At 38.7% G+C, this 24768-nt stretch overlaps 1 protein-coding gene across 1 annotated transcript in view; it reads left to right on the top strand.

Moving 5' to 3' along the window:
* The window catches only part of EVC2 (EvC ciliary complex subunit 2), an 80244-nt gene that overhangs the window by 30998 nt on the left and 24478 nt on the right, over positions 1-24768 (top strand). Inside the window, exons 10-16 of the mRNA XM_049794863.1 lie at positions 4441-4555; positions 5382-5404; positions 8264-8588; positions 11577-11816; positions 13948-14123; positions 19887-20046; positions 21324-21784. Of these exons, the coding sequence (XP_049650820.1) occupies positions 4441-4555; positions 5382-5404; positions 8264-8588; positions 11577-11816; positions 13948-14123; positions 19887-20046; positions 21324-21784 (1500 nt within the window). The remainder of the gene's footprint in view (positions 1-4440; positions 4556-5381; positions 5405-8263; positions 8589-11576; positions 11817-13947; positions 14124-19886; positions 20047-21323; positions 21785-24768) is intronic.

Here is a 24768-nt window from a genome sequence, read left to right as displayed (position 1 = left end):
GGTGTTCTGTAAGGAGCTGAGGAATGAGGTTTGTATTGTCTTACAGGAGTGGCAGTATGCTGAGGTTAAGAACTGGGCTTGTATTTTGAGTGCAATTTTTTCATGTCATATGTATACCAGTATGAACTTTAGCATCATAATCTTGGGTTTTATTATTTGGGGAGGCAAAAGTGTAGGAGCTTTTGTAGAGAGCTTTTGATACTTCAGACATTTTCAACCAACCAACGACATACTGCTTGTATGCTGGTTTGATAATTCCTTCTGCATGTATTGGTGCAGCTATGTGTCATTTTCTCTACATGGTATACATACAAGCTTGCCAACATAATTGATATATTCTTTTTAAATTGTACTGTGATAGTAAACGTGGTTGGAATTATTCTGGTGCTTTGTTCTTTTGTCCAGACACAAATGAGAAGATTACTCAGAAAAGGAAGACCCACAGGATTTTTTTTTTCTGCTCTTTATGACGTAAAGCTGTGTTAATAGTTAATGTCTTTTAGGAAGCGATAGTGCCAAATTGTTTAGCAAATACATTAGGAGCATGTGTTCAATATTTATGGACAGGGGCGTCTTTGTAGTGTAGACAGTTTGCATTGTCAGGAGGATTGGCTAGAGAACAAAACATAATTTTAATATTTCATAAGGAAGCTTCTTAGTTACTTATTTTGTGAGTTTTGTCTTAATAAGTCATATCCTTGACGTACATTATGCAGCAAAATAGCTTAGCTTTTATTCTCAGTAGGTTCCTTACTGTGTATATTCCTGAATACTGGCCCATTGGCAATGAATACTAATGAGAAGAAGCTATATGATTTGAATATTTGATGTGTGCACTAGAAGATCATGTTCCAAAGCACTGTGGGTCTCTTTTTCTGTATGTCTAGAACAGAATATGAAGAGAACTGAGCAGTTTGGGGTTGTGTCCAATTTGATGAAGTCTGACTGTGCTCATAGTCTCAGAAGATACAAATATGTTAAAGGCAACTTAATTTCTTTAAATGGCTTTCCACTAGTACAACTTTCTCTTTTTCATCTTCATTTTGTACAGCTATGCTTCCCTGAATTTGTCAAAGCTCTAGCTGAACTTGAACTTGCTTGCTGATACACAATACGTACTGCCAATTATTTTGGGAAATCACTAAGTAATATGTATGCATTGCAGCTGATTTTGTTTTTTCTTATGGTAGAGGGCATTGAGGCCAATGTACTAGAGAACAGGATCAAACTGGCTCCAGAGAGCCTGGACAGAAAAGTCAAAAACAATTTACTACCATATTAGAAGTTCACTTTTTCTTTCTAAATGTAAATTTCTTGCTGTATATCTCTATTTAATTTGCTATGTAGCAAATGTGTTGGGTTTTTTTTTAATCCTGAATTCAAATTGAAAGTAAGACTAAAAGATCACATTGTCATAGCAGCTAGACTTGAATATTCCTACATAGAAAATGGTGAGAAATAATTACATTGTTAGTACAAAAAAAAATTGAGGTGCTCAATTTCTGTATTTCGTAACTTTTTAAAAGTGTAATGAAAATTATAGAATTTTTGAAGGGAAGCATGTTCATTGCTCTGTTTTTGTGCAGTGTGTACAATGCAGGAATACAACAGTAAATAATAACCACATGGATATAAAGGTAGGATACAGTGAATACCCATGGAATGAACCCCAAACCCTGCATCTGTAGTTTTGTGTTATGAATGCTGTTATAAACTTGACAACTGTGTAAACTATACATTTTTTTCCATCAGAGAAGCTGAAATGCTTAATAGGTGAGAGGAGTCCATAAGACAGGGGAACTGAAGAAAACAAGTAATTTGAAATGAATGAACACATATCTTTTTTAATCTAAAAAATGGCACTTTTCTTTGATGTTGGCTAACTATGATGAAATCGTGTTCAGAATTATATGGGTCATTTCTGCTGTCCACTCAGAACAATTTATCTCGTCCAGAAAACAGTCTGCTTTTGAGAGTAGTGCTGTTAGTAATGCTTTATTCCATATCATCTTGAAAGATTGATATCTCCTACTATTTCTGTCATCTGAATACTCACCCTGTCTGAGTAGATCAGGAAAATCTGTGTAGATAACAGCAAAGTTGGAACTTCCTTAGGCATTGATGCATAATGCATGTAGCCATAACATTTGTTTATGCTTTTGTTAGTATCCAGGCTGAAGTTGGTGTGTTTAAAATCAATGGTAAAATGCATGATGACTTCACTGGAAGCAGGACTGGAGTCTTTTTTACGCTGTTTTTGCATAGTAGTTTTTCAGTGAAAGACCATTTTCTGAGCTCTGTTGCAACAGCTGTATTGTAGCTGTATTGTAGCTGTATTTTTTTAATTGGTTTGCTGAAAATCACTGATTTATCAGTTTTCGTACTTTCTGCAATCAAAGCAGAGGTTTTCAGTCTCTTAAATGAAGGATTGTTCAAATGTTTTTTAAACATGTTAACTTAAGAATTGAAGTACCTTCGCTCTCTTTATATTGCTGTAGATAGTTAAAGGAATTTGATAGTGAAACTGTTGCCAAATCTAGTGCTGAGACTTTTGGCAGGTTTTCATGAATCATTTTTTTTCTGAAGAGCTACTGGTCTCTTAGCTCAATTTATCATCTATCTCAATTTGGGGATTTTTTGGGGGAGGGGGGGCTATATATCATGAGAATCCTATTTCTGGTTTTGTCAGCATTCTGGCTTTTTCTGGAAAGCTAAACTTAACCTGTGATTCATCCATGTGAAAGCATCCTTAGATAATCGTCACGTACCTTTCTTAGCAATTTTATTTACTGACGAGACGTCCTGTATTCTCTGTAGGCTTGTATTTGAGCTGTGCCAAGTTTACACTTAGCTGTGTGTCATAGGACTGATGGATGAACTCCCCCAGTTCAGAGCTGGCTGTAGGCCAGTACAGCTACTGGTGTAGCACAGAGCATCATCAGACCTTCTCTAACACAGGTGGGCTGTGCCCAGCCTGGCAGCGGGCAGAGACCACAGAAAGGCAACGTGCTCCACTGCGGCACAGGGGGTCTGAAGAATTTGGGTTTGGTAGCTGTTGGTGGCCTTTCAGACCTCATGCCATTACCGCTGCTTCTACTTTAGTACAGTTTTGGTCTCCTGCAAAGGTTTGTGCCTTGTTGTGCTGCAGCCTGTGTAAATCCCTGCCCCAAAGCGTTTGAAGTCTCTGTTGTGACGACCCAGCTGGAGAGCATGGGAAACAGAGGAGGGAAAAAAGGAGCAAGATGCTGAAGGGAGGAAGCTACGGTACTGCACACAGGGTCCACATTGACAGGGTAGTTTAAAAAAAACCCTGAAAACCCAACAACGACAAAAAAAACCCAAAAAACTAAACCAAAACACGGTCTAACTTGCGGATACTGTATTAGTAACCCCTCAATAAATGGATGATTTAGGAGACAGACCACATCTGCAGCTGAAGACCTTTGATGCCCATTATACTTGAATTGGCTTTCTTTGCTTACTGTTACTAAAGCCAGCACTGCAGGTACTGTTTTCCGTCTGTGTGACTCTCCCCATCTGACCCTCTCTCCCATCTTCACTTCTCTGAAGTGTGACAAGGCAACACGGACCATAATACTTTTTTGTTCTCCTTTTCCCTTCGTCACTGGAGCTGTCCCGTTGGCACTGTGCCTGTGGGCGCAGGAGACATGCTGCTGTGGCTCAGGCGCTAGCAGCGGGTGCCACCGGGCTGGGGCTGGTCATGTGTCTGTCTGTCCTTCCCCGGCTGCGTTCCTCTCTCCAGCAGGAGTTGGTGCAGCTGCTGTGCCGTGGTGCTCCACGGCTGCAGCGGGGCATCCAGGACAGTGGAGACAAACCGTCCACAAATGGCCCAATGATGGTTGGACTCAAATGATCTTGAAGGTCTTTTCCAACCTAAATGATTCTATGATTCTAAATTACATGCTTTTCGGGAGTGTTGTGTATCACAAAGGGATGCTTTTGCAGAAACTGCTACCACAGGACTCCAGTCTCCTCTGGTTGCTGTTGTAATACGTATGCTACTAATTGGCTACCATTTGCAGGTGAGAGATGAGTCTTCTGAAAATGATGGGGTTTTCTGTTTTGGTGAGAAAAGGTCACCGAAGGGGAGTTTGCTTGATGTTTCTCTCCCCTTTAGACTTCAGAAAGTTGTGTCACAGTAGTTTCTTATCTTTGGGAACTCTGAATTAATTTAAAAAATGTGTCAGAAAGCCATTAGTTCATTTTAGGACTGTTAAAGTCAGCAGCTATTAATTCTCCTGTTCAAAAATTCCCTCTGCGGGCCTCTAATTTGAATAAGACGACTTAAAGACACAATTATTTTATAGTTAATGAGAGGTTTCCTTTTTGTGGTGTGGTGTGCTGTGGTTTTGTTTTTTTAAAATTAACTATAGTTATTTCTTTCCTGACCCTAGCTGCTTTCCTCTATTCTTTTATTAGGTGTGTGGAGGACATCAGATGCTCAGGTACTCTCTCTGCTTCTGTATGTTTGGCGTCTAGGATTCTTCTCTCCCAGATCTTCTCTGACAGATCTTTAAATCCTCTTCCTCTTCAAGTGAGTGAAAAATCTTTACGCTTGCTGTTTACAGTTTTATTTTCTACATGTCTGTTCAGCTTTCCTCCCCCCACACTTTTGTGCCACCTGCCTTCTGTACTGTCCTCATCCTTTCTCTGCATGCTTTGTCCAACAGAAGCTTTGATCTTTTACATCAATAGGTTGCCATCTGCTACCTGTACTTCATTGGCTTTCATGTTTCTATTGTGCTGAATATGGTCAGGAAGAGGTGCGAGACCTTTTAAACATGAATTGCTGTAACAAGCAGAGTGCAGAGCATTTAAAGCAACTTACTAAATCTACCTTGGTTCCAGGAGGCACAGTGTCAGGTTAGGATTTTTTTTTTCTGGGTGTCACAAAACATTGCATATTTAATCTGGATGATTGTAAACATTGTTCTTCTGATGGACTTGTGTCTGAAAGCATTTGGTCTATTATATGTACGGGATTCCTGTCCTGTACTGACTGTTGGTGTGCAATCAAGACGATATTGATGCAGCTTATTAAGGCTGCCTTCAACCTCTCATTTGGAGTAAGAGCTTGAAGTCAGGTTTCTGGTACATGTGATGAGCTTGTCTCACTCCCACTGGCTGCTGGGTGGAGGAGGCAGACGAGAAGAAGAGCACATCACATGGAAGGTAGATTTAAAATTTTTACAAATGCAACCTTTCTTCAGCTGCCACTGAAAAAAGGTAATGGTGTGGCTGTTGTCTTCCAGGATGTGACCTGGAAGGGCTGTGGCTTGTAATTACTTTTTCTCCATGCTATTACCTTTGGACTGGTGGAACAGTTCACATGCTCTTCTGTTTCTTTGCCTGCTTCACAGATGTGCTGTCAGGAAAATGGAGGGTGATAGTTTCAGATTAAATACCCCTGAGATCTTAACAGCCTGAGATCTTAACAGCCTCATCACTCGCTGACTGACACAGGAGTGTCAGGTGAAGTACACCTGTTGCTTCTTCTGCATTTGGCATCATGATCTTGAGGAGTGGAGTTAATTGGGTACCCTAGTTCTCTTTGTGGGCAAGATGGAGCATGGGAATCTTGCTCAAATTGAAATCAGATCTACTCTGTAGTGACTTGCAGTAAATAGGAAGAAATGCTGTGGGAAGATTGTGGGAAAGGTAACAATAAGAAATGGTCTGATGGTGTTTGGTTTTGGCTTTCATTGTTGGGATCCCTGCTGAGGAAGGCTGGAAAAGTAACAAGTAAAGAGTTGGGTGAGGAATGGCTTAATCTTTTTTCAAAGAATGCTGAAAAAAAATCCTGCATCTGTGATGAGAAACAAATGTTGTGTTATGAGCTATGTACCGACTGGTGGAGCTGTGAAGTGTTGCCTTCCAGGGAGAGAGACAAGGAATTCAGTGTTTCACACCTCAGTAAGAAAGGGTTAGTAGGTGCTGTGACCATCATCTATCAGTGCAGGCATGAAGAACAGAAAAATAATGACAAAGGAACTTGTTATTCCAGCAAACAAAGAGAGTTGGATGTTGAAACTAATCAAATTCAAACTGAGGATAAGGTGACCATTTTTAGGTCTTAAAGGAATTATCAAGTGGAACAATTAATTAAAATGTTGTTTAGTTCTCTGTTAGGGGATGCTTGAAAACCAAGGTGAGATGTTTCTCACAAAAGACCGATTCACTTCAATTAAATCAGAGCTACTGGACTTGAAGCAGGAATTAAAACAGAAAAATAAATTTGGTGGCTTGGATTTTACAGGCTAATAATGAATTGGTGAATCTATGAAGGGGAGCCTCCTACCACTGCCTGATAGTCACTAGGGAAATGTTATAGCATAAAGCTCGTATTTTCTGGATCCTTGTTTTTATTTAAGTGCATTTGCACTTAACTGAAACACTTTTTTTTTTTTTTTTTGAGTTGTCATAAGTAAACAGCTGGCTATGTCAGCAAACGTGCACCTGCGCTGCCCATTTGAAGTGCTTGCTGTGCTGCTTCAGCATCCTGTTCCCCTGATCCTGCCGTCACCCATCCTTTGTGGCTGCCCCACGGGGGCTGTCCTTGGGGGGAGAAGGACTCTCCCCAGGCAGAGGGAGCAGATCGGCGCCCTGGGGGGCTTGACCATGAATGTAGCTGAACGCCACCCAAGAAGGCTGTGTACCTGCAGGTGCTATCCTCCAAGTGTCCGTCTGTACACAGCACAGGGGAGCTGGATTGTTGTGTTGTCATGGGGACATTACAGAAAATACTAGCTCTTCCAGAATCTTCAAATTACCGTGAAGAACATTTCAGGCACACAATGTTTCGATCGCAGGGATCTGGCCCTGCACAGCAGTGATTCCTGCTCCTGTATGGGAGGAAGAGGGGGGAAATGGAGGAGGTTTTGCAGCTGCAACCAGCCAGCTCTGCAGCAGATTGCAAAGACCATGACCATTGCCAGTGCATTCCTGGGGTTTTGAGAGACTGCAACAGAAAAATCTCTCTGCCTCTTTGTGATAGCTTATCATAGCTTAAGCTAATGTCCCCTAAATACTTCAGGTATTTGAGTCATTGTTAGAAAACAACTTAATTCTATCCCATTGATTTCTAAATGGGGAAAATGCATCTCTTGTGTTTAACAGAGGGGCAGTGATAATAATATACCACTGGTTTACTTTTAGTTAAACTTTATTTGCTTACATAAGGAAAGTTTGACAAAAAGGTGAAGTGTTTATAGATTTGCATGCATTGATATATACCATTCCGAATTAGTATCATTCTGCTGTCTTGCAAATCTTGCAAAGATCTTTGCTATGGGTTTGAAATTTATTCTAAGATTTGAGTATGGAACAGATCAAGCCAATAATTTAGCCTAACTGAAAAAAGAATGGATTTAAGCTCTTAAAAGTGTATTTTGTAGGTCACAAAGAAATTAATATATACTTAATCCACACACAGAAACATACAGTGCTGTGTGTTCATGTAAATTGACATGCAGGGGCAAAACCCACCTAATTTTCCAATCCTGAGTTTAGTGCAGAATAGGCAAAGCTATAGAATTACAGTTACATAGTATATGAAATGAGAATAATTATAATTCAAATTTAATTAAAGATAAATGAGAATGTATTCACATGCATCATTGTATTTATTGCATTTTGTAAAAAACCTGGTATTTCCCTCTGGTTTTAATCCCTTTTCTAGAACTCTATTAACGCTCATGAGAAAGAGATAATGGCTATTTTAATTTACTTGTATCGGTACGTAATCGGAACACTGTCCCCTCTTCCCTGCAGAGAAGGGAATACACCAGCACAGAACACAAAGCAGTGATGTATCAATGTAGATGGGTCAGTGAGTTTAGAACTATTTTACAAAGTCAGTGAAATTTATAGTCTATTCTGATACTCACTTCATCTGCTTCCCAACAAAGGTGGTTGGTTTTGGGTTTTTTTGTGGGAGGGTTTTGTTTGCTTTTAAGCTTAGGGAATGTTTGGGATTTTAAAGAAAAGCTTTTCCTTTTTCTGTCTGAAATGGAAATGCAAGAATGGACATACTTCATTGAAGTTGCTGTAGTAGAATTTGACTCACCCTGCTTTTTAATGAACGATTACTATCATGTTTAGTAAACTCATACGCTGTGATATTCCTGCACTTCTCTGACTGCCATTTGGTTACCCAGTATTGAATGAATCTAGATATCCTTGTTTTCTGATAGAAATTTCCTATAATCTGCAATTTCAAACAGTCCTGATGACCTTTCTACAGCTTGGAGGTTGCCAGCCTGACGCGGGCAGATGCTGATCTGGAGGCATATCGAACGCAGATATGTAAAGAAGTGATTGCTATGATGATGAAGAACATGGTCTTAAGTCACAGCCTCTTTCCTCATGTGGAGAAGAGGATGAATTCAATTTTCAAAAAGCAGTTTCTTGCAATGGAGAAGGAGATTCAAGAGGAGTATGAAAGGAAGATGGTGGCTTTAACAGCTGAGTGTAATCTGGAAACTAGGAAGAAAATGGAGGCTCAATGCCAAAAAGCAAGAGCTTCAAATGAAGAGGCTGAGGAATTAATGAAGAAAATGAATGAAAAGGTAAATCTGGTATAAAATCAAGATATTTTGCATGATATGTGGTTTTATATAGATGGTTTCTCTTTTAGACTAGAATGGCCGAGTTGTCCTCTTAGAATAGTAAAGAGAAAAGCTGTACAATTTATATGTGTATTAAAAAATTCAGATGTTGTAATTAGGGTAGTTGTTATTAAGAAACTGGGTTTTACTTCACCAGAAAATGAACTTATCTCAAGAGATTCTGTCACACATGGAAACAAAAGGTTGTCAGATTTTTTTTTATATTCACTTAATACCTTGCGAAGTGGTGTATTTTTATTTACTATATTTCACTGCAGCAGTTCCTAAGAACTCCAGTCAGACACTGTGTAGAGTATTTTGCACATTCAGAGCAGAGCAAACTCTGCATCATAAACCTTACAATCTAGGTAAAAAGCCTCCAATATTGATATTCTTATTTTGAAGAAAATGAGAATATAAATGCAACCAAAGGCTGAGTTCCTCTAAACTCAGTGAAGGCAAGTGGAACAATCTGTATTTTAGGCAGAGCAGGGAGTCGACTTCTCTTCAAAATAGCCTGTGGATAATAGTGAGATAAATAATTTAATGCAGAGTATGATGCTTTACAAGTTTAGAGTCTTTTTTTAAGTAAAAGTTTAGTGCTTATGTGTGTCACTTTCATTGAAAGATCTCTGTGCAAGGGGGTAAGTATCATTACCCAGGATTTCATAGGTAGTCACTAGCTGGAAATAGAGCCCAGTCCAACATCAACATGTTCAACATGTTGAACACCAGTCCAACATCCCATGTACAAGATTATGCTGCAGTCTTCCATGTCTTTTTTCAAGTATATTGAGTGTTTACAATAAAACTGAGTCCCCCTGCCCCCCCCCCCCCTTTTCTTTTTTTCGTTTTTTTTTTTTTTACTTTATGTGTCTGGAGAGGAGTCTGTTAAGTTTTGAGTATTTCACCTCTGTAAGCTTAAAATGCTAAAATACCCAAGTTATTGATTCATGCTTGTCTAATGTAACTCCCATTAAGAGGATGACTTGGTGGGAATGAATAGTGCAGTTCGTTACTTACAAGTGGGGTTTTTCTTCTGGAGCACAAATGGGTACATGGGTATTGAATGTGATGCTGATGATTTTCCAGCTGTCTGTTCGATTATAGAGACAAAATAAGTTATGTTATAAGTATAATCACTTAGACCAGTATATTACTTACTTGTGTATGTTGTCTTTTTAGACAATACTTAAGTTTTTGGCCTTCTGTTTTGTTTTTGTTTTGTTTTGTTTTTTAAAGAGAGCATTTTTATTTGTATATCGTATACCTATAATTGTTAAGGAATTTTATGACAATTCATATTTGCAGTTTCAACAAAAGAAGTTTTTTGCTGAGCATGACCCATCAAAGGTACTACAGTATGTTGAGGCTCTCAGGAAGAACTTAGGTTTATCAGGCTGTTGTGTGGAGAAAATGGATGGCACAAAGCTAGTGAGCCAGTTGAATTTCTTTGATGTTTCCAGGTGAATTTTAAATTGTGACTCAAGGGAGCTTTCAGATATCTGTAGGATATGAACACTCTGAACTAGAGGTGCTAGAAAGTCAAAGGAGACCGCAAGGAAGGGATACTTGTGAACATCTTTTTAAGGATCAGGTGAATTGTACTCTGCAGAAGTCTTTTTCCTTCTGTTGGTTATAGAAGGAGCCTAGACTAGATGTCGTTACCACTTAGATAGACCTCACTGGGATAAATCCTACCTTTGCAGAAAGAGGGGCCTGACTGAAACTCAGTATGCGAACTCACACTAAATATGCTTTCAGCAAAGCAGCTTTTCTTTGCACAAAATACATTGGTATTGGTTCAATCTGGTTTATATTGGAAATCCTGAATGGTGGGAATCAAACAAAGAATTAAGGCCAGTCCAATACTTGTCCTGACCCATTTATCATATACTAACGCCTTGCTGTTCGCTTCGCTGTTTGTGAAAGGACCTGTTTTTGTACTTGCCATGGAACCTGGTCCAAAAGGACATACCGGAGCTCTAGGGTTGGCCCACATTTGTGCTCCTGGCAGCAGGTGTACTAACATACAAGAGGCGGCAGTGAAAAACAGGTGGAGCAATAACCTTCTCCCCTTCTCAGCCAAAACACAGAATGTATATTCCCTGCCTTTTTGATTGTTAGCTGTCTGCAGCGTGTCACTTGGGAATGAGGGGTGAGGTTCAGAGGACAGTTCTCCCCAGATAAATAGTATGAAATTTAGGACAAGGTCAACATAACTACTGTTAGGTAGCTTTGCTGGCGTAAGAAGCATTCTTTGCTCTGTTGGACATGTATGTTTTGATTCTCTAAGGAGTTTATGCCATCTGAGATTAAAGCTATGAATATGCAAGTCTTAACTGGAGAGCTATGAGAAAGTATTTCTTACAAAGAAGCTTTTAAATTAATTGCCATTTAATTCTACTCCATTGTTGTAACTCTAAAATGATGCTCTTGGATTAATTTGTAGAAACCAATCGATAAAGTGGGTCACCAATAATACAGACTTTTAGAGATTTGTAGTAGAATAGTGTTTTCTAATTTATATTGTTTTTAAAATGTATGCTTATTGTTATTTCATTGTTCTGACTTATATGAGTCTATTAAATTTTAATAGGATTTCAGGATTGATGAAACCTAAGAAATTGATTTCATGTATAGTTTTTGTGTTGAATTTCATGCTGTTTTGTATAATTTATCTTAAATAATGCTTCTAAATTCTAAAAAGACTTTATGCCTTGGAAGTGTTATCTGGATTAGAGATTGACAGCTGTACAAGCCCTGTCATTCCAAACAGGTGAAAACCATGGAAAGTGTGCACTGATTTAGCATTAGCCTTCATTCAAACCTGAAATGAGAGTAATCAGAGTATGCGTAATACATGTATGAGCTAGTAGCACTGATACTTTAAAAGATGTTGAATACCGAAAATCACTTCAGATTTATTTATTTCTTTCTTCTCTGCAGCCTGCTGTAGAATACAAAAGTCTTCTGGATAGACTTCACAGACTGGAGCAGGACCGCCTGAAGAGGTTCCTTCTGGTAAAGCAGGAGGAGTATTTTGCAAAGGCTTATAGACAGCTGGCTGTTACCCAGAGAAAGGAGCTCCATAATATCTTTTTTACACAGATAACAAATGCTACTTTCAAGGGAGAACTGAAGTTGGAAGCAGCTAAAACATTAGTGGAAGGTTACTCTAAAATACAGGTAATAGGATGATAACTCCATTCCTAACCTAATGACAGAATACAAATCCACAGTGACTCTTGAGAAATGTTTCAGGATAAATGTTATCACTTTTATAACATTTTCTTAGCAGGAATTTAAAAAAGTATAATGCAATCATTATGTACATCTAGACATATACACAACTGTGTATTGGTGCATATGCACAGCTTTTTTCTACAATACTGAGTTAGATATATTTGCCATAGCTTTATGTGCTGACTGCTGACTTTTGTTTTCATGTGTAATATTTCCAAAGCACCCAAGTGCTGAAAGCTTGTCTTTACTGCTCAGGGAAAATAAGACTAGTAGCTTACCTGTATCATGCAGAAGAAAGAAGTTTGAAAACATGTCTACACCATGCAGTGGGAAATTGTGTAATATAAATCCCCAGTTTTGCAGTGAATATATTGATATATCTGCATAACTTGGGGCTCTGCTTAGCTCCTGAAAGCTCTGTTGGTGCAGGTCTGCCCCTAAGCCTGCCCCTACAGGATGTTCCAAGAGCAGATTTGTGCTTGTGCAGCAAACTTCTCGTTCCAGGTCTACCCTCGCTGGTGTTAATGGGGCCCTCAGCATAGTACAGAAATGCCAGAGTGCCATTTTCAAAAGTAATTTCAGCCCAAATAAAGGGACTTAGGCAACTAAGAGAACACTTAGGTACCTAAATCTATTTTATGAATGGCATTTTCTGAAACAGAATCAGATGCTGTCTGATGAATGGTAAGTACGTTTGGAGGCCTGTCTGTATAGGCATTTTCAAAACCCCCTAGGCAACACATGCTTTCCTATACTTGAGAAGATGTTCTGATCCCCCCAGTCCAAATATGTAGACTACTGAAATTGTGGTATGTCTGAAGTGCTATGGTTTTGTACTTTGAGAGGTTGAATATCTCTAGCTTACGCAGTTGGGGATGCTGATGAAGACTATGTTCAGGACTTCAGTTTTGGTTTCAGTTACATTTTAAGACTCTTGCAACAGAATAGCTTGAGTTGTTTCCTCAAGGGTTTTTTTTTACTCTATTTGTGTTGAAAGTTAGTGTTCTAGATTCCAAAAATTCTGGGAAATGTTCTTCTGGCTGCTTCTTGAAGAAGAATATGATTGTTGTGGTCCTAGAGGTTGAAGGTCTGGAGGTTAAAAAGCAGCATCTGGAAAGTAGGTGTCAAAACATGGAAGGCCCACTCCTAAAACCAGATGCACTGTCAGATCTCACGACAGAAAAGCCAGCCATGGGCCACTGTCAGATATAGATGCAGCAAGCACTTGTGCAAAAGGCAGTTGAGCAGCTAGCAGAAGATAGAGCAAGTGAAAGAAGTTTTGACAATGTTTTGGCTGCTCAGACATGGGTCACCTAAGTATTAGACCTTGTCTTGGCTATCTGATGCTAGCAAAATGTCTGCTATAGACCACTGTGCACCTGCCTCTGATCTCTACCAGACCCATTCGTAGGTACCTAAACCCCTCCTGTTCCCCACTGCTGGAAGCAGGAACTTCTAAGCCAGCCTGTGTGCAGCGGGCTTGGCTTTCCCCACGCTGTACTGGACACACGTGGAAGACTTATCCTTGGCTTTGAAGTCAATTTGAAAATGTTACCCTTTATCCATTTAATCATACAATACATTGTAAAGAAAAAAGAAAGGAAAAAATAAAAAAGAAAGAAGGGCATGATGCCACTTACTGCTGTTACTGAACACATGCTGTTTTCAGCTCCCAATTGAAGAAGAACTTTCAGCCTGTGTATAGCTTTAAGCAGGAACAGTTCTACAAACACTGGTAGGGTTGCATGTGTATTTCATCATGGGTACATGATCAAATGACCTGTTAACTCAGGGCTCTAGGGAGGTGCGCTAACTATTTGGGAGAGTACACACAAAAAATATTGAGGTATTCAGGCCTAAAGCTCAGCACATCATTTGTTTTGTTTTGTTGAAATAACAGTAATAATTTGATGTGAACATTTGAGTTAAGTTGATAGAAGCTAATTGTCTTTCACTTGTAAGAGCTTTTTAACTTTAACCTGTTAATGAAAAAATCTGGTCTGATACCCACAGGTGTTAGCTGAAATTAACATTACATCTAATTAAGTATATTTGTTCACATTCTTTCCTGTAGGGAGACATTGAAGAGCTAATGGATTTTTTGCAAGCTAGCAAGAAATATCATCTGAATAGAAGATTTGCTTACAGAGAGTATCTTATAAGTAAGACACAGTTAAGGGATTCTCAAGCCTGTGCTCTTATAAATGCAGCAGCAGCCCAGATATCAAGTCTCATTAATAAGATGGAAAGGTAAATATCTCAATTGTTTTGCTGGCAGCCATTTGACTACATTATCTCAAAGACAATAGAATAGTCTTCAAAAGTCTTTTTGTCTGTGTTGCCTAGCAGGAAAGGTGCACAAAAATGTTATCTTTTAAGTTAATTCTAAGAAAATATTTTGTAACTGATGACTTTGTTACTTAATATCCCAGCAGACACTAAGGTGAGTGTCCTGGTTTTGGCTGGGTTAGAGTTAATTTTCTTTCTAGTAACTGATACAGTGTTATGCCTTGGATTCAGTATGACAATAATGTTGATAACACACTGACTGTTTCAGTTGTTCCTAAGTAGTGTTTAGACTAAGTCAAGGATTTTTCAGCTTCTCATGCCCAGCCAGCAAGAAGGCTGGAGGGGCACAAGAAGTTGGGAGGAGACACAGCCAGGACAGCTGACCCAAACTGGCCAAAGGGGTATTCCATACCATGTGTCATCATGCCCAGTATATAAACTGGGGGGAGTTGGCCTGGGGGGATCGCTGCTTGGGAACTAACTGGGTATCAGTCGTTGAGTGGTGAGCAACTGCACTGTGCATCACTTGTTTTCTATATTCCAATTCTTTTATTATTATTGTCATTTTATTATTATCAGTAGTATTTTCTTTCATTCTGTTCTGTTAAACTGTCTTTATCTCAACCCACGAGTTTCACTTTTTTTCCTGATTCTCTCCCCCATCTCACTGGGTGGCAGGGAACGAGTGAGCAGCTGCATGATGCTTAGTTGCTGGCTGGGGTGAAACCACAAGAGTGAGGCTTTGTTGTCTGTGTCCACTCTGTACAACACAGAGGGTAATTGCTGGGAACATGTACAGTACCTGTTTGTAATTCTGACTTCAGTGAGAACCAGAGTCATTGTTGTGGTTTAACCCCAGCCAGCAACTAAGCACCACGCAGTCGCTGTGGTTTCTCAAGCTGGAAAAATAGGTTCCACTCACTTTTTATTACCTGTTATTGCACCTAACAGTCATGAAACAGATCAACTACAAAACAGAGAGGAAATGTGTAGTGTTAGTAGTCCAAGACTGTGGATCTCATCCCAAAAATGTACCAAAAAAAGCCCCCAAAACCCCAAAAACTTCTGAAACCAACAAGCATCATTACCTAGATGAAAAATTAATTTTTCTAGCAGTACCCTATTAAAATTCTCAAAGTATGCAGTGGTCGTAATACTCTGCGGACAAAGGAAACGTGTCCTTACTTGGAGACAGCATTGTAGAGAAGCAATCCCATCTCGCTTTCTGGGACAAGAAATAGTTATTTTCCTGTAACTTCCCACACCTGCTGTGGCAGGAATTCCTTTCAGGCAAATGTTGGCCAAACTGTTATGTTGTTATTCATTCTTTAGCTGTTGAATTTATAAAGCTCCAGAATGTAGTATTTCAGATTATTCGGTAGTCTTTTTTTCCCTACAGGCAAGTTGAAATATCCTAGTATAAACCTTGAGGAAATCATAATCCATGCTAGGGAGGCTTGTATTTCAGTTTCTAATTATAAAGTGATTTGGGGGATATTTACAAATTGGAACATTAAAATTTGAGCAGCAAGAGAATTCTGGTCTGAATGGCTGGTACTTTAAATTGCATCCATAATATCCTCTTATTTTTCACTTTAGCATTGAATCTGCTTGTCTAAATATAGACGCAGGTCTGTCGTAATCTATTGTGTCCAGCTTTAATAGCGTGCCCTAAACTTTCTGTTATAAATGGAATTTTAAAATGCAGAACGGTTTGTATGGAGAAGGGAAACTGAGAAAATATGTAGACTAGATATACCACAGATAAACAGATTCAGGGATACATAAACCAGCAGATAAATGATGAGGGGAGACGTCTTTTAAAAATGGAGCTTAATAGGATGTTTAAAATTTATCAGCTAGCAAGGCAATTTCAAATTAACATGAAAAATCTTCTTATGTGGTCAGAAACAAAGGTTATAAAAAGCAAAATAAAACCAAACCAATTCTAGGAAGTGTTGTGAACATTTTAAATGAAACAGAGCAACCAGTTTTCAAGCTGGGCTTTCTAAAGATAGTATTTAAATAAAATGTTCCATTTGTCAGGACTGGCTATGGGTACTCAGTGCCTTTGGAAATCAAGTCCATGGACTGCAGTGCCAAAAGGCAGGAAAGCAACGTTTAAAATATAACCCGTAATAATAGATTTCAGGGGTGTCTAGCTAGGCTTTTTGTGTTTTCCTTTAAAGACTAAATGGACAGGAGGGTGATTCTTGAAGCAGTATTTATCCTGGGTTGTTCTGGCAATCCCCAGAGGCACGAGATTCTTCATGTTTTTGAACTACAGCAGCTGTAATATGTTGCATTGTTCTTTTGCCAGTATCTGCTTGTTCATAAGAAGTTTTCTTCCTTCTTTGGCCTCTTAAAAACTGAATCCAGTTCTGCTGACTCTCTAGGTATGAACAACTTGAGTCCCTTTATAAATTTCTCCCCAAATTTTAGTTTTTATAAGGCCTCAAGCATTTCTTGTGAACTGTGTTTTTAAAGTAGGCAATTGATAATCTTTGACATAAAAGTTCAAAGCAAAACATCTCTTATTGGTCTCTTACTCTTCTGAATAGTGTCTATTTATATGGACCTTGTTATAAGCAAAGTAATTTTCTGAACAGTGTCCTGCTGGACCTTTCAGTGAGTTGGTATTGGAAAGTGAATGCCTCTAGCTGTAATACATTAGTATAAAGTTTTCTAATAATCTTTTAAAACTTTTTCTGCTCATAGCACTTTGCTATGTAGAGTATTTACTGCTTTGAATTATTTACCTCAATTTTGATCTGGGTATCAGCAAGATGCCAGTTCAGCAGGTAAAATCCTGAAGTAGCTGAAGCAGACTAACATCGGCACCGTCTTTCTGTATAGTCTCTGTATAGTGTTGCATTTCAGCCTACATGTACATTCAGGCTGGTGCAACTTTTCAGCTTCATTATCTATCTCCCTTATCTTTCAGTGACACTCCCATGCCTTCTCGACCTTTCATAAAACAAATCTTCCTTTGCTGGGTCCAGCATCACTTAGTTCTCCATAGCATCAGATACAAACTACTACTTTATAGTTTTAGTGCCCTCACTTCACATTTTCTCCTAATTTTCCTGGCTTTTCATTCAGTACTTCAGTACAGAGAAGTCAAGGTCTGCCTCTGATTGGCCTGTGATACTCCTGCTGTTGGCCACACACTTCATCTGTGTTCCTTCCATGGCACTCGTTGCGTTCGGGAGGATCTCCCTGTAAACATCCTTGTCATTACTGCAGTATTCTCCTTCATTAAAATTCTCCTTGTTCAAAGACATAAAACATGTGCCTGCACATTTCTTCAGTGATTAGATGTCTGGTATGCTGAGACCAGGCAGTTTATCATACAGTCTATACTGTCATTATCTTTCTCCTCTCCTTCTATTTTGTGTTTCAGTTCGGAGTCCTTTGGGAACAGGACATCTTTTAATTCTAATACTGTAATTGTTTTTATACTGTTAAGGTCTCTTGCCAGGATTGAGCCTTCTAGGAATTACCATAATACTGATTAATGTAAGTAAGTTGCCACATAAACTCCCATAACCTTCTCTGGTGGTAGGCATTTTGCCCGTTATTTTTGTTATTTGGGATTTCTAAATAAGTAGATTCCAAAAAAATAAATAGATGGGGTTTACAGTACTGCATCACCTTCAGTTTGAGCTGTGGACCTGGATTTCTAAATAAATCAACAACCTGAAACTGAAATAATGTAGACTTTTTTTTTTCTTCTTTTTCCTACCTAAGAATAGGTTGGTATATATCATCTTCCAGTCATTCTGTGTTGTATGGCTTTTTCTGTATCTTTCATTTGCTGGATGGTTCCAGCACATCTATCTTTCTCTATTGCAGCCCCTTTTCGCTGCTCTGGACAGGGATTTTAATTGGATGCAGCAAGCCTGGGTTTATTTCCTCACTACAAGACAGGATGAAGGTGTTAAAAATAATATCTTGGTTATTATCATGCCTCACTTCCTCACCGTAATAAATCAGCCTTTCATTCACTAATCTTTTGCCTTGGGTTTTATCAGAAAGGGGGGCAAGACTTAGTTACCAAATATGGGTAGGAAATTTAGTGCTGGGTAGGAAATTTAGTGCGGGGGGGGGCAGTTAATATAACACTGAAATTTAACATTGATTGCTTTCAAGGCAAAAATGATTTGGGCAAAAGATCCAAGAATGATGCTTCCTGAATTGCTTTTAAGATACCGAGAGGTATTTTAATCCTCTTTGCAGGAGATTAAAGAAATACAAAATAGGCATTTGAAAAGCTCTGCAAAGGAAGGCGCTCTCTGGTTGACATAACGGTGTGATAAAGCAGATCTGAGTTTCTATCCAGCGCATTCATTATGTAGGGGATGATGTTTCATGGCTTGCTCATATACTTGTGGATGCTTGAGCAGTAGATGGAGAGGTGTGAACTGTGGAATCTGGCCACCACGGTTACAGTGCAGTGGCTGCAAACAAGCTAATACATCAATCTTCTGTTTTATTTCTTTCAGCTTTTATTTTGAGGATTTCAGTTGGAATTAAGCTGTTACAGTATCAACAAATCCTAATAAACCAGAATGAGAGACTGTCCTTTCTGGAGAAGGGCTTGTGACATTTAGCTGCTACTCTAGTTTATGAATTGGGTCAGGTAACATCTTGGAACAAAGACTTGAAAGCCCTGGATTGATCTGAATCCAGGCTCTGTGTGTAATGTTCATGTCTTCTGAAAAATGGGGATTTGAAAAATAAACCAGAAAGTGTTTGGACAACATCCAGGTTCAGGTCAGGAACTGGTGCTTTCTACTCAAAGTTCCATGTTGACCTTTTCAACCCCACATTTTGGAAGTCCTCTGTGTTTAGCATTAGAAATTATAACTCACAAATGTCCAACAGCTGGTTCTGAATTAATTCTTCTGTTGTCTGAGAAATATTTGGGGAATTTCTGGTGTAAGCATAATAGCAGGTAATTTTTTTAATTCAATTTGAGTTTGTGGAGAGGAAGATTTTTCTAACTGTTGCAGGCATGGTTGGGATCTTGCTTACTCTTTGAAATTAAATACTGTAGCAACTGGAGGTAAACCATAGTCTTAAACTTCCGTTTGAAAGCACTGTGTGCTTAAGACTGAGAATTTGCCCTGTTAGATTATTGTATTTCACTATTAATTTGAAATCTTTTATAATTTTTCTGATGATGTAAATGTAATAGGAAATCTGAATATAAATCTTTTCATGGATATGATTGCTTTGTATCTTTAAAATAATTTTTAATAGTTTTTACTTGATTAGATTACATCCTTTAAAGAGAAAATTGTTTCTAATGAGGAGAAGGAGTTATAAAAGACATCTAGAATTGCATTCCAGGGGCATTAAATGAAAAATGTAAATATTATGAATAATATATAAGGTTTGAAATGTCTCATTTGAATATCGCTTGCATTACTAACTGATATGTAATTGGTTTTGCATTTGCCTTCCCTTCCTTCCTTCTTCCCATTCCGTCTTCATACACCTTCACTCTGCCTTCACAAACTGCCTCAATTCTACACTCATCCCTGAGATTATCTTTCTGTTATCCACTTGCTTGTTTGATCCCCTCAGGTATCACTGCTAAAGAAACAAAGATTATTCTGTGTGTCTACTTTGTGGAGCCTTATTATGGTACTAATTGCCTCAAATACCCTTTTACTCCTAAGAATTTGGGATAACAGGTTTCAAACACTGTTATTACAGAGCAGGTCATTTACCTGAAAGTCATTTGGGAGTGCTGCTGGACCGAGCTGAGGCTGAAATTAATTCTGTTAAACAGAAATTCGATCATGATTTGAAACAAGAAAAGCAAAAGCTTCACCAGAAACTCATTACCAAGCGAAGGCGGGAAATGCTACAAAAGGTAATTATTTTCAGTATATTTATTTTCACAGGGGTTATCATGAATTAAAAATGGAATGAATTGAAAAATAAAGTGTAGTGCTTAGGACAGGGGTCAACACAGCCAGGAGGATGGATGGAAATAAGTGTCCATTGTTTTTAGCTGTGTACCGCCATGTGCTGTATTAATTACGTAGTAATTAATAGCTGTTCTTTTAGAAAAACCTGCAGGAAAGTAATATAACTGGAGAAACTTGTGAAGCCCCTCCACTTAGTCTAACCTGTCCAAGGGGGTTATGACAAGCCTCTGTAATGTGTAGACAGGCAAAAGCCAACTGAAGTTCTGAAGTTGGTGAGAGAGGTGTCACAGATGTGACAGTTGTTGTTTTTCTTTGTTTTCTTGAATGACTCCTACAGCATAGTTAAAGTTCAACTACAAAACAAAATTATTTAAAAGATGCTGTACCTGTGGCTGCTTCTGGTAGGACTCGGGTCACCTAACATCAGCCATCTAAAAATCAAGGCTAACTCCAAGAGCTCCAAGTCATCTCATAATGGAAGATGGCTTGCAGGTGATTTGAGATAAATGGAAGGGAGTTGTTATCCAAAGGTGTCTATCTTTCTTTTCCTAAAGGATGTAGAAAAAGCTGTCTTGGATTAGTTAATATTTCTTTAGGTCACCAAAGTTAGGTGAGATTAATTTTACCTTTTGTGGGACATATGTTTCAATGTTTTCTGGTCTTTAACAGATATCAGTGCAAGAAGAGACGGCAGGTATAATGATGGAGACTTCATTTGTTGTATTTACTCTCAGTATAGGTAGCTTTAGTTTAGCTTTCCAGTGAAATTGCTGCATGCTGTAAGATGGGGAAAATAAAGTAAAAAATAACCCAGCCTTTTTTTTCCTCTCTCTTTGTTTTTTCTTCTTTTTCTTCCTTGGTATTTGATCCAGATTCACTTCTGGAATGATGCCAGATCATTACAGTTCAGGCAGCTGAGATTATGTCAAACCAGAAGATCATGCATTTTTTTAGGTGTTAGCCCTTCTTTCTAGCAACAATCCAAGTTATCACAGGCCCATGATAGCCCTTCTATCTAACAATAATCTGAATTATCACAGGCCTGCTAGTTGCACACACAGCCATCATGGTGAGGGCTAGGTAGGTTTCTGAAAAGCAGTTTTGAGAACACTGAAAAACAGTATGAAATTTTGTGTTGCTATGAATTACATATTTAAAGAGCTAGAATTTGAGAAGTTCCTTCTCTTAACCTTGTTCCTCATTTTGGCAAACGAATCAGCAGAAAGAGCATTGGAAGGAGCAGCTGTCACTTGGAGACCCCTTCAAAACTACTAAGGAGGTCACTCACTACCTGAGCCACTGGAAAAATCTTCTGAGTGATCACACCGCTGAATTTGAAGAGCTTACTGAAAAGCTTGACAATGAGGCCAGTGAAGAGCTGAAAGAGCTTCTATTTAGTCTAACAGAGAAAACTGTTGAAGAGCTTAAACGTGTTCAGTATGGAGTATTTGTGCAGGAACTGGTGAAGCTCAGTGTGCCAAAGATGTTCCTGCTGGAAGCTGTGGAGGAGCATAAAAAAGAGATGGTTGTTAAACATGAACAGCTTGAAAGGGAAGAGCGTGACAAGAGCACAGCCGCTGAGGAGCTGCTTCAGCTCACCAGGCAGAAGCTGAGCCAAGAACTGGAAACAAGCCTTTCGGAACAAAAAAAATTAAGGAGCTGGGAACAATCAGTCCTCATGCAAGTATCTCTCTGTACCCTTTTCTTAGTTATTCTTGCAAATAGTCATGAACTAGGAGTTTTCACACCTGTCTGGTATAATTCCTAATGATAAGTTCTCTGTTGCACACCTGGGAATTGATTTTTCACAAGTGCTTATCCCCTGCGGCGCTGGCAGGTGAGCTGGCACTCCTAGCACTGCAGTAGAAATTTCAGAAAATGGCAGGTTTGAAATCAAAAAGGTGGAGTATTTTTATACTTCTGTTCACTCCATGTCAGGTTTCACTTGTGCATCTTTCATTATTATTCTCAGTGTGCTCTCAGAGGTCCAGCACTTTGGAAATGTCATTTCGTATGTCAGGCCTAATTAGCCCTGCGTTGAATTTCAATATATTCCTTCCAGCCACAAGCCAAACCTTACTCATCGGGTGCTCATTTTAAGCTCTGCCACAGTATTTTCCCATATTTCATAAATACACAGCACAGTAGCATACCTCTCCAACTGGTGGGCTGCACGCATTGGACTTGGCCGATCTGGCCTGCTGACAAAGTGCCCCTGGCACTGAACCCCCAGCCAGAGAGGTGTCATGGGACGGGTGATTTTGCAAAGAGGTTTGCTGGCCCCAGGCACACGTTTTGGCCATTGCTGTCTGCTACGATGTGACTCCGGGGAGGTGGGAAAGCGAGTGGTGGCCTTGCCACCATTGGGACACCTTGCTCGGGGAGAGACCGCGGCTGCAGCCGCAGCTGAGTATCGGCGTCCGTGGTGCCTCTCAGGCTGGGCAGCAGGGTCCCTGAGAGATTTGCACCGTTCATTAGCAATTCTGCTTGGCCTTCAAGTGCATTTATGACTAGTTGTTGTATTACCTGAATATTTACACTACTACATTTCCTATACAATGTCCATTTAGTAACAGACATTGTCAGAGACCTGGGAACATGAAAAAATAGTCTTCTGTCAAAATTGCAGCTTGAGGGGAGGCCACTGGAATAGGCAAACCTATATTAGGCTGTCTGCCCCTAGAGCAAATGTACTGAGCATGAGAAATTGAACGGGGGGGGTGGGTGTGGGGTGTGTGTGTGAAGCATTAGTTAAGGTTTCTCCTTCATACCTCTTCTTTGAAGCAAAACAGATTAGCTTGGGCAGTTTTGTCCAGACAGCATCTTTGTAAGTTTGCCTGCTGCATAGTGTCAAAGCATCTAAAAGAAATATGAAAAAACCCTTGCCCATGTGTGCTTGCTTTGTTAAAGAAAAAAATAAATCCATTTGTCTTGTTTTCATTCTAATTTCAAGACTTTTGTATTTTATTCAGAATTTTAAATACTTTTCTATAAGCCATTTCAATGTATTTTCTAGCTTGTCTTATTACCTCTTATTTATATTGCTGCAAGCAGACCTGCACGAGCAGGGAAGTAGATTGTATGACCCAGCAGGTCTTTCCTATTTCTAACTTACGATTCCATGATAATTGTGTTCCAGCCTGCAGTGTTGGCTGTTGTATTTGTTAAATGCTATCTTTATTCACAGCAACAGTAAGCTGTTTGTTTTTTCTGGTAAAATGCTGGAAAATATATACAAAAAATGCAGCATTTGCACAACTGTTCTATCAAAAGTCCCTTAAAATCTGTCACTGTCTTTATGTTCAGTACACTGTCTGTCAATTTTGATATTTTGATGACAGATGACAGCTCTCATGTTTATGTTCTCATCTGCTATCTACTTTTCACAAATAATTATTTTGAATGATAGCTTTTCATTTTTGTTGCTTATCAAAGAGACCATGAGTTAGTCCAAAATATTTATGAAGATCATTTATGCTTGAAGTCCTTTTTAAACATGGGCATGACAAAACTGTGATTTGCTGTATTTTCTTTTATATCTCTGTCTATATATCTGTGATTTTCTTCTAAAAGTCCAGGACAACATGAGAAATGGTTAAGTATACTGTAAATGCTTGCTTGGAGTAATATTGCCTTAAAGTAAGCAATTTTTCTAGAGAAAAACTTCATAAGTTAAAATTGTTTTAATTTAGCTGTACTTTGCTGAATTAGTAAACGGAAATAAGAATTTCTAAACTCAGAAATATTTTGGTGAAACAATGAGGTGATATAGGCCTGTGATATACTGAATAAAAGCATCAGTCCTAGTGGAACATACAGTATAATATGTTTTTAAAAGAAAACTATGTTTTAAAATATATACTGTTCATGCTTTAAATATACATACATTTTTTGGGAAATAGAGAAAATTTCCAAACAAAACATTATGCTATTTTTTATGAAATACTCCTAAGGAAATATTTCAGTCACAAGGTAAGATGATAAATGTAGTCTAAGGTTGGTCACAGCCGGAAGATTAATTTAGGCTTTAGCATGCTTTATTTTTAAGTCAACTTCAGCTTGACCTGAGGATCAGCTCCCCAGACTTCTGTGTTGAGAACCTTCCTTCTACAAAACGGGAACTTTGAGTGATTCAAATTGCTGCTAAAATACATTCCGTGTTGTTCAGACTACTAAAGGCTTTTTTACAAAGAACAGCTGGAACCCTTGTGACTTGGTGACGGGAGGGATGGCATAAATGAGTTTATTATAAAGAGATACTTATTTTATTTTTTTCCCCTCTCAGTAGCTGTGACTGCTAAGTGCTGGGAAACAGCGCAGGGAGACTTTACAGGAAGCTTTTATCTCTATTTCAGCCCTAAGTTCAGGGTTTGTACTGTCTTAAGAGATGGAAGGTTTCTGTGCATAGGAAATGTGCTAAAAATTGTTTATTTGTTTTTTAAATAGTCAAAAACTGTTTCCTCTTGCAAATGAAATTTTACAGTCCAGGAAGTTCTGTATGCAGAATTTGAAGTATCCTCAAGGATATTTTGAACATGCTGAAAAGCTCAGTCCTATGTGTGGAATCATTAACTGTATGAATAAGACAAAAAAGGATGATCATTGTCATGTAAAGTATTTGTGTGCATGTCTCTTACATTTTATGTAAAAATGCCTATATCCCT

Source organism: Accipiter gentilis, chromosome 3 (genome assembly GCF_929443795.1).
Source record: "Accipiter gentilis chromosome 3, bAccGen1.1, whole genome shotgun sequence".
Taxonomy (NCBI): Eukaryota; Metazoa; Chordata; class Aves; order Accipitriformes; family Accipitridae; genus Astur; species Astur gentilis.
Note: the sequence above shows the minus strand (reverse complement) of the source record. Positions and strands in the feature narration are given on the sequence as shown.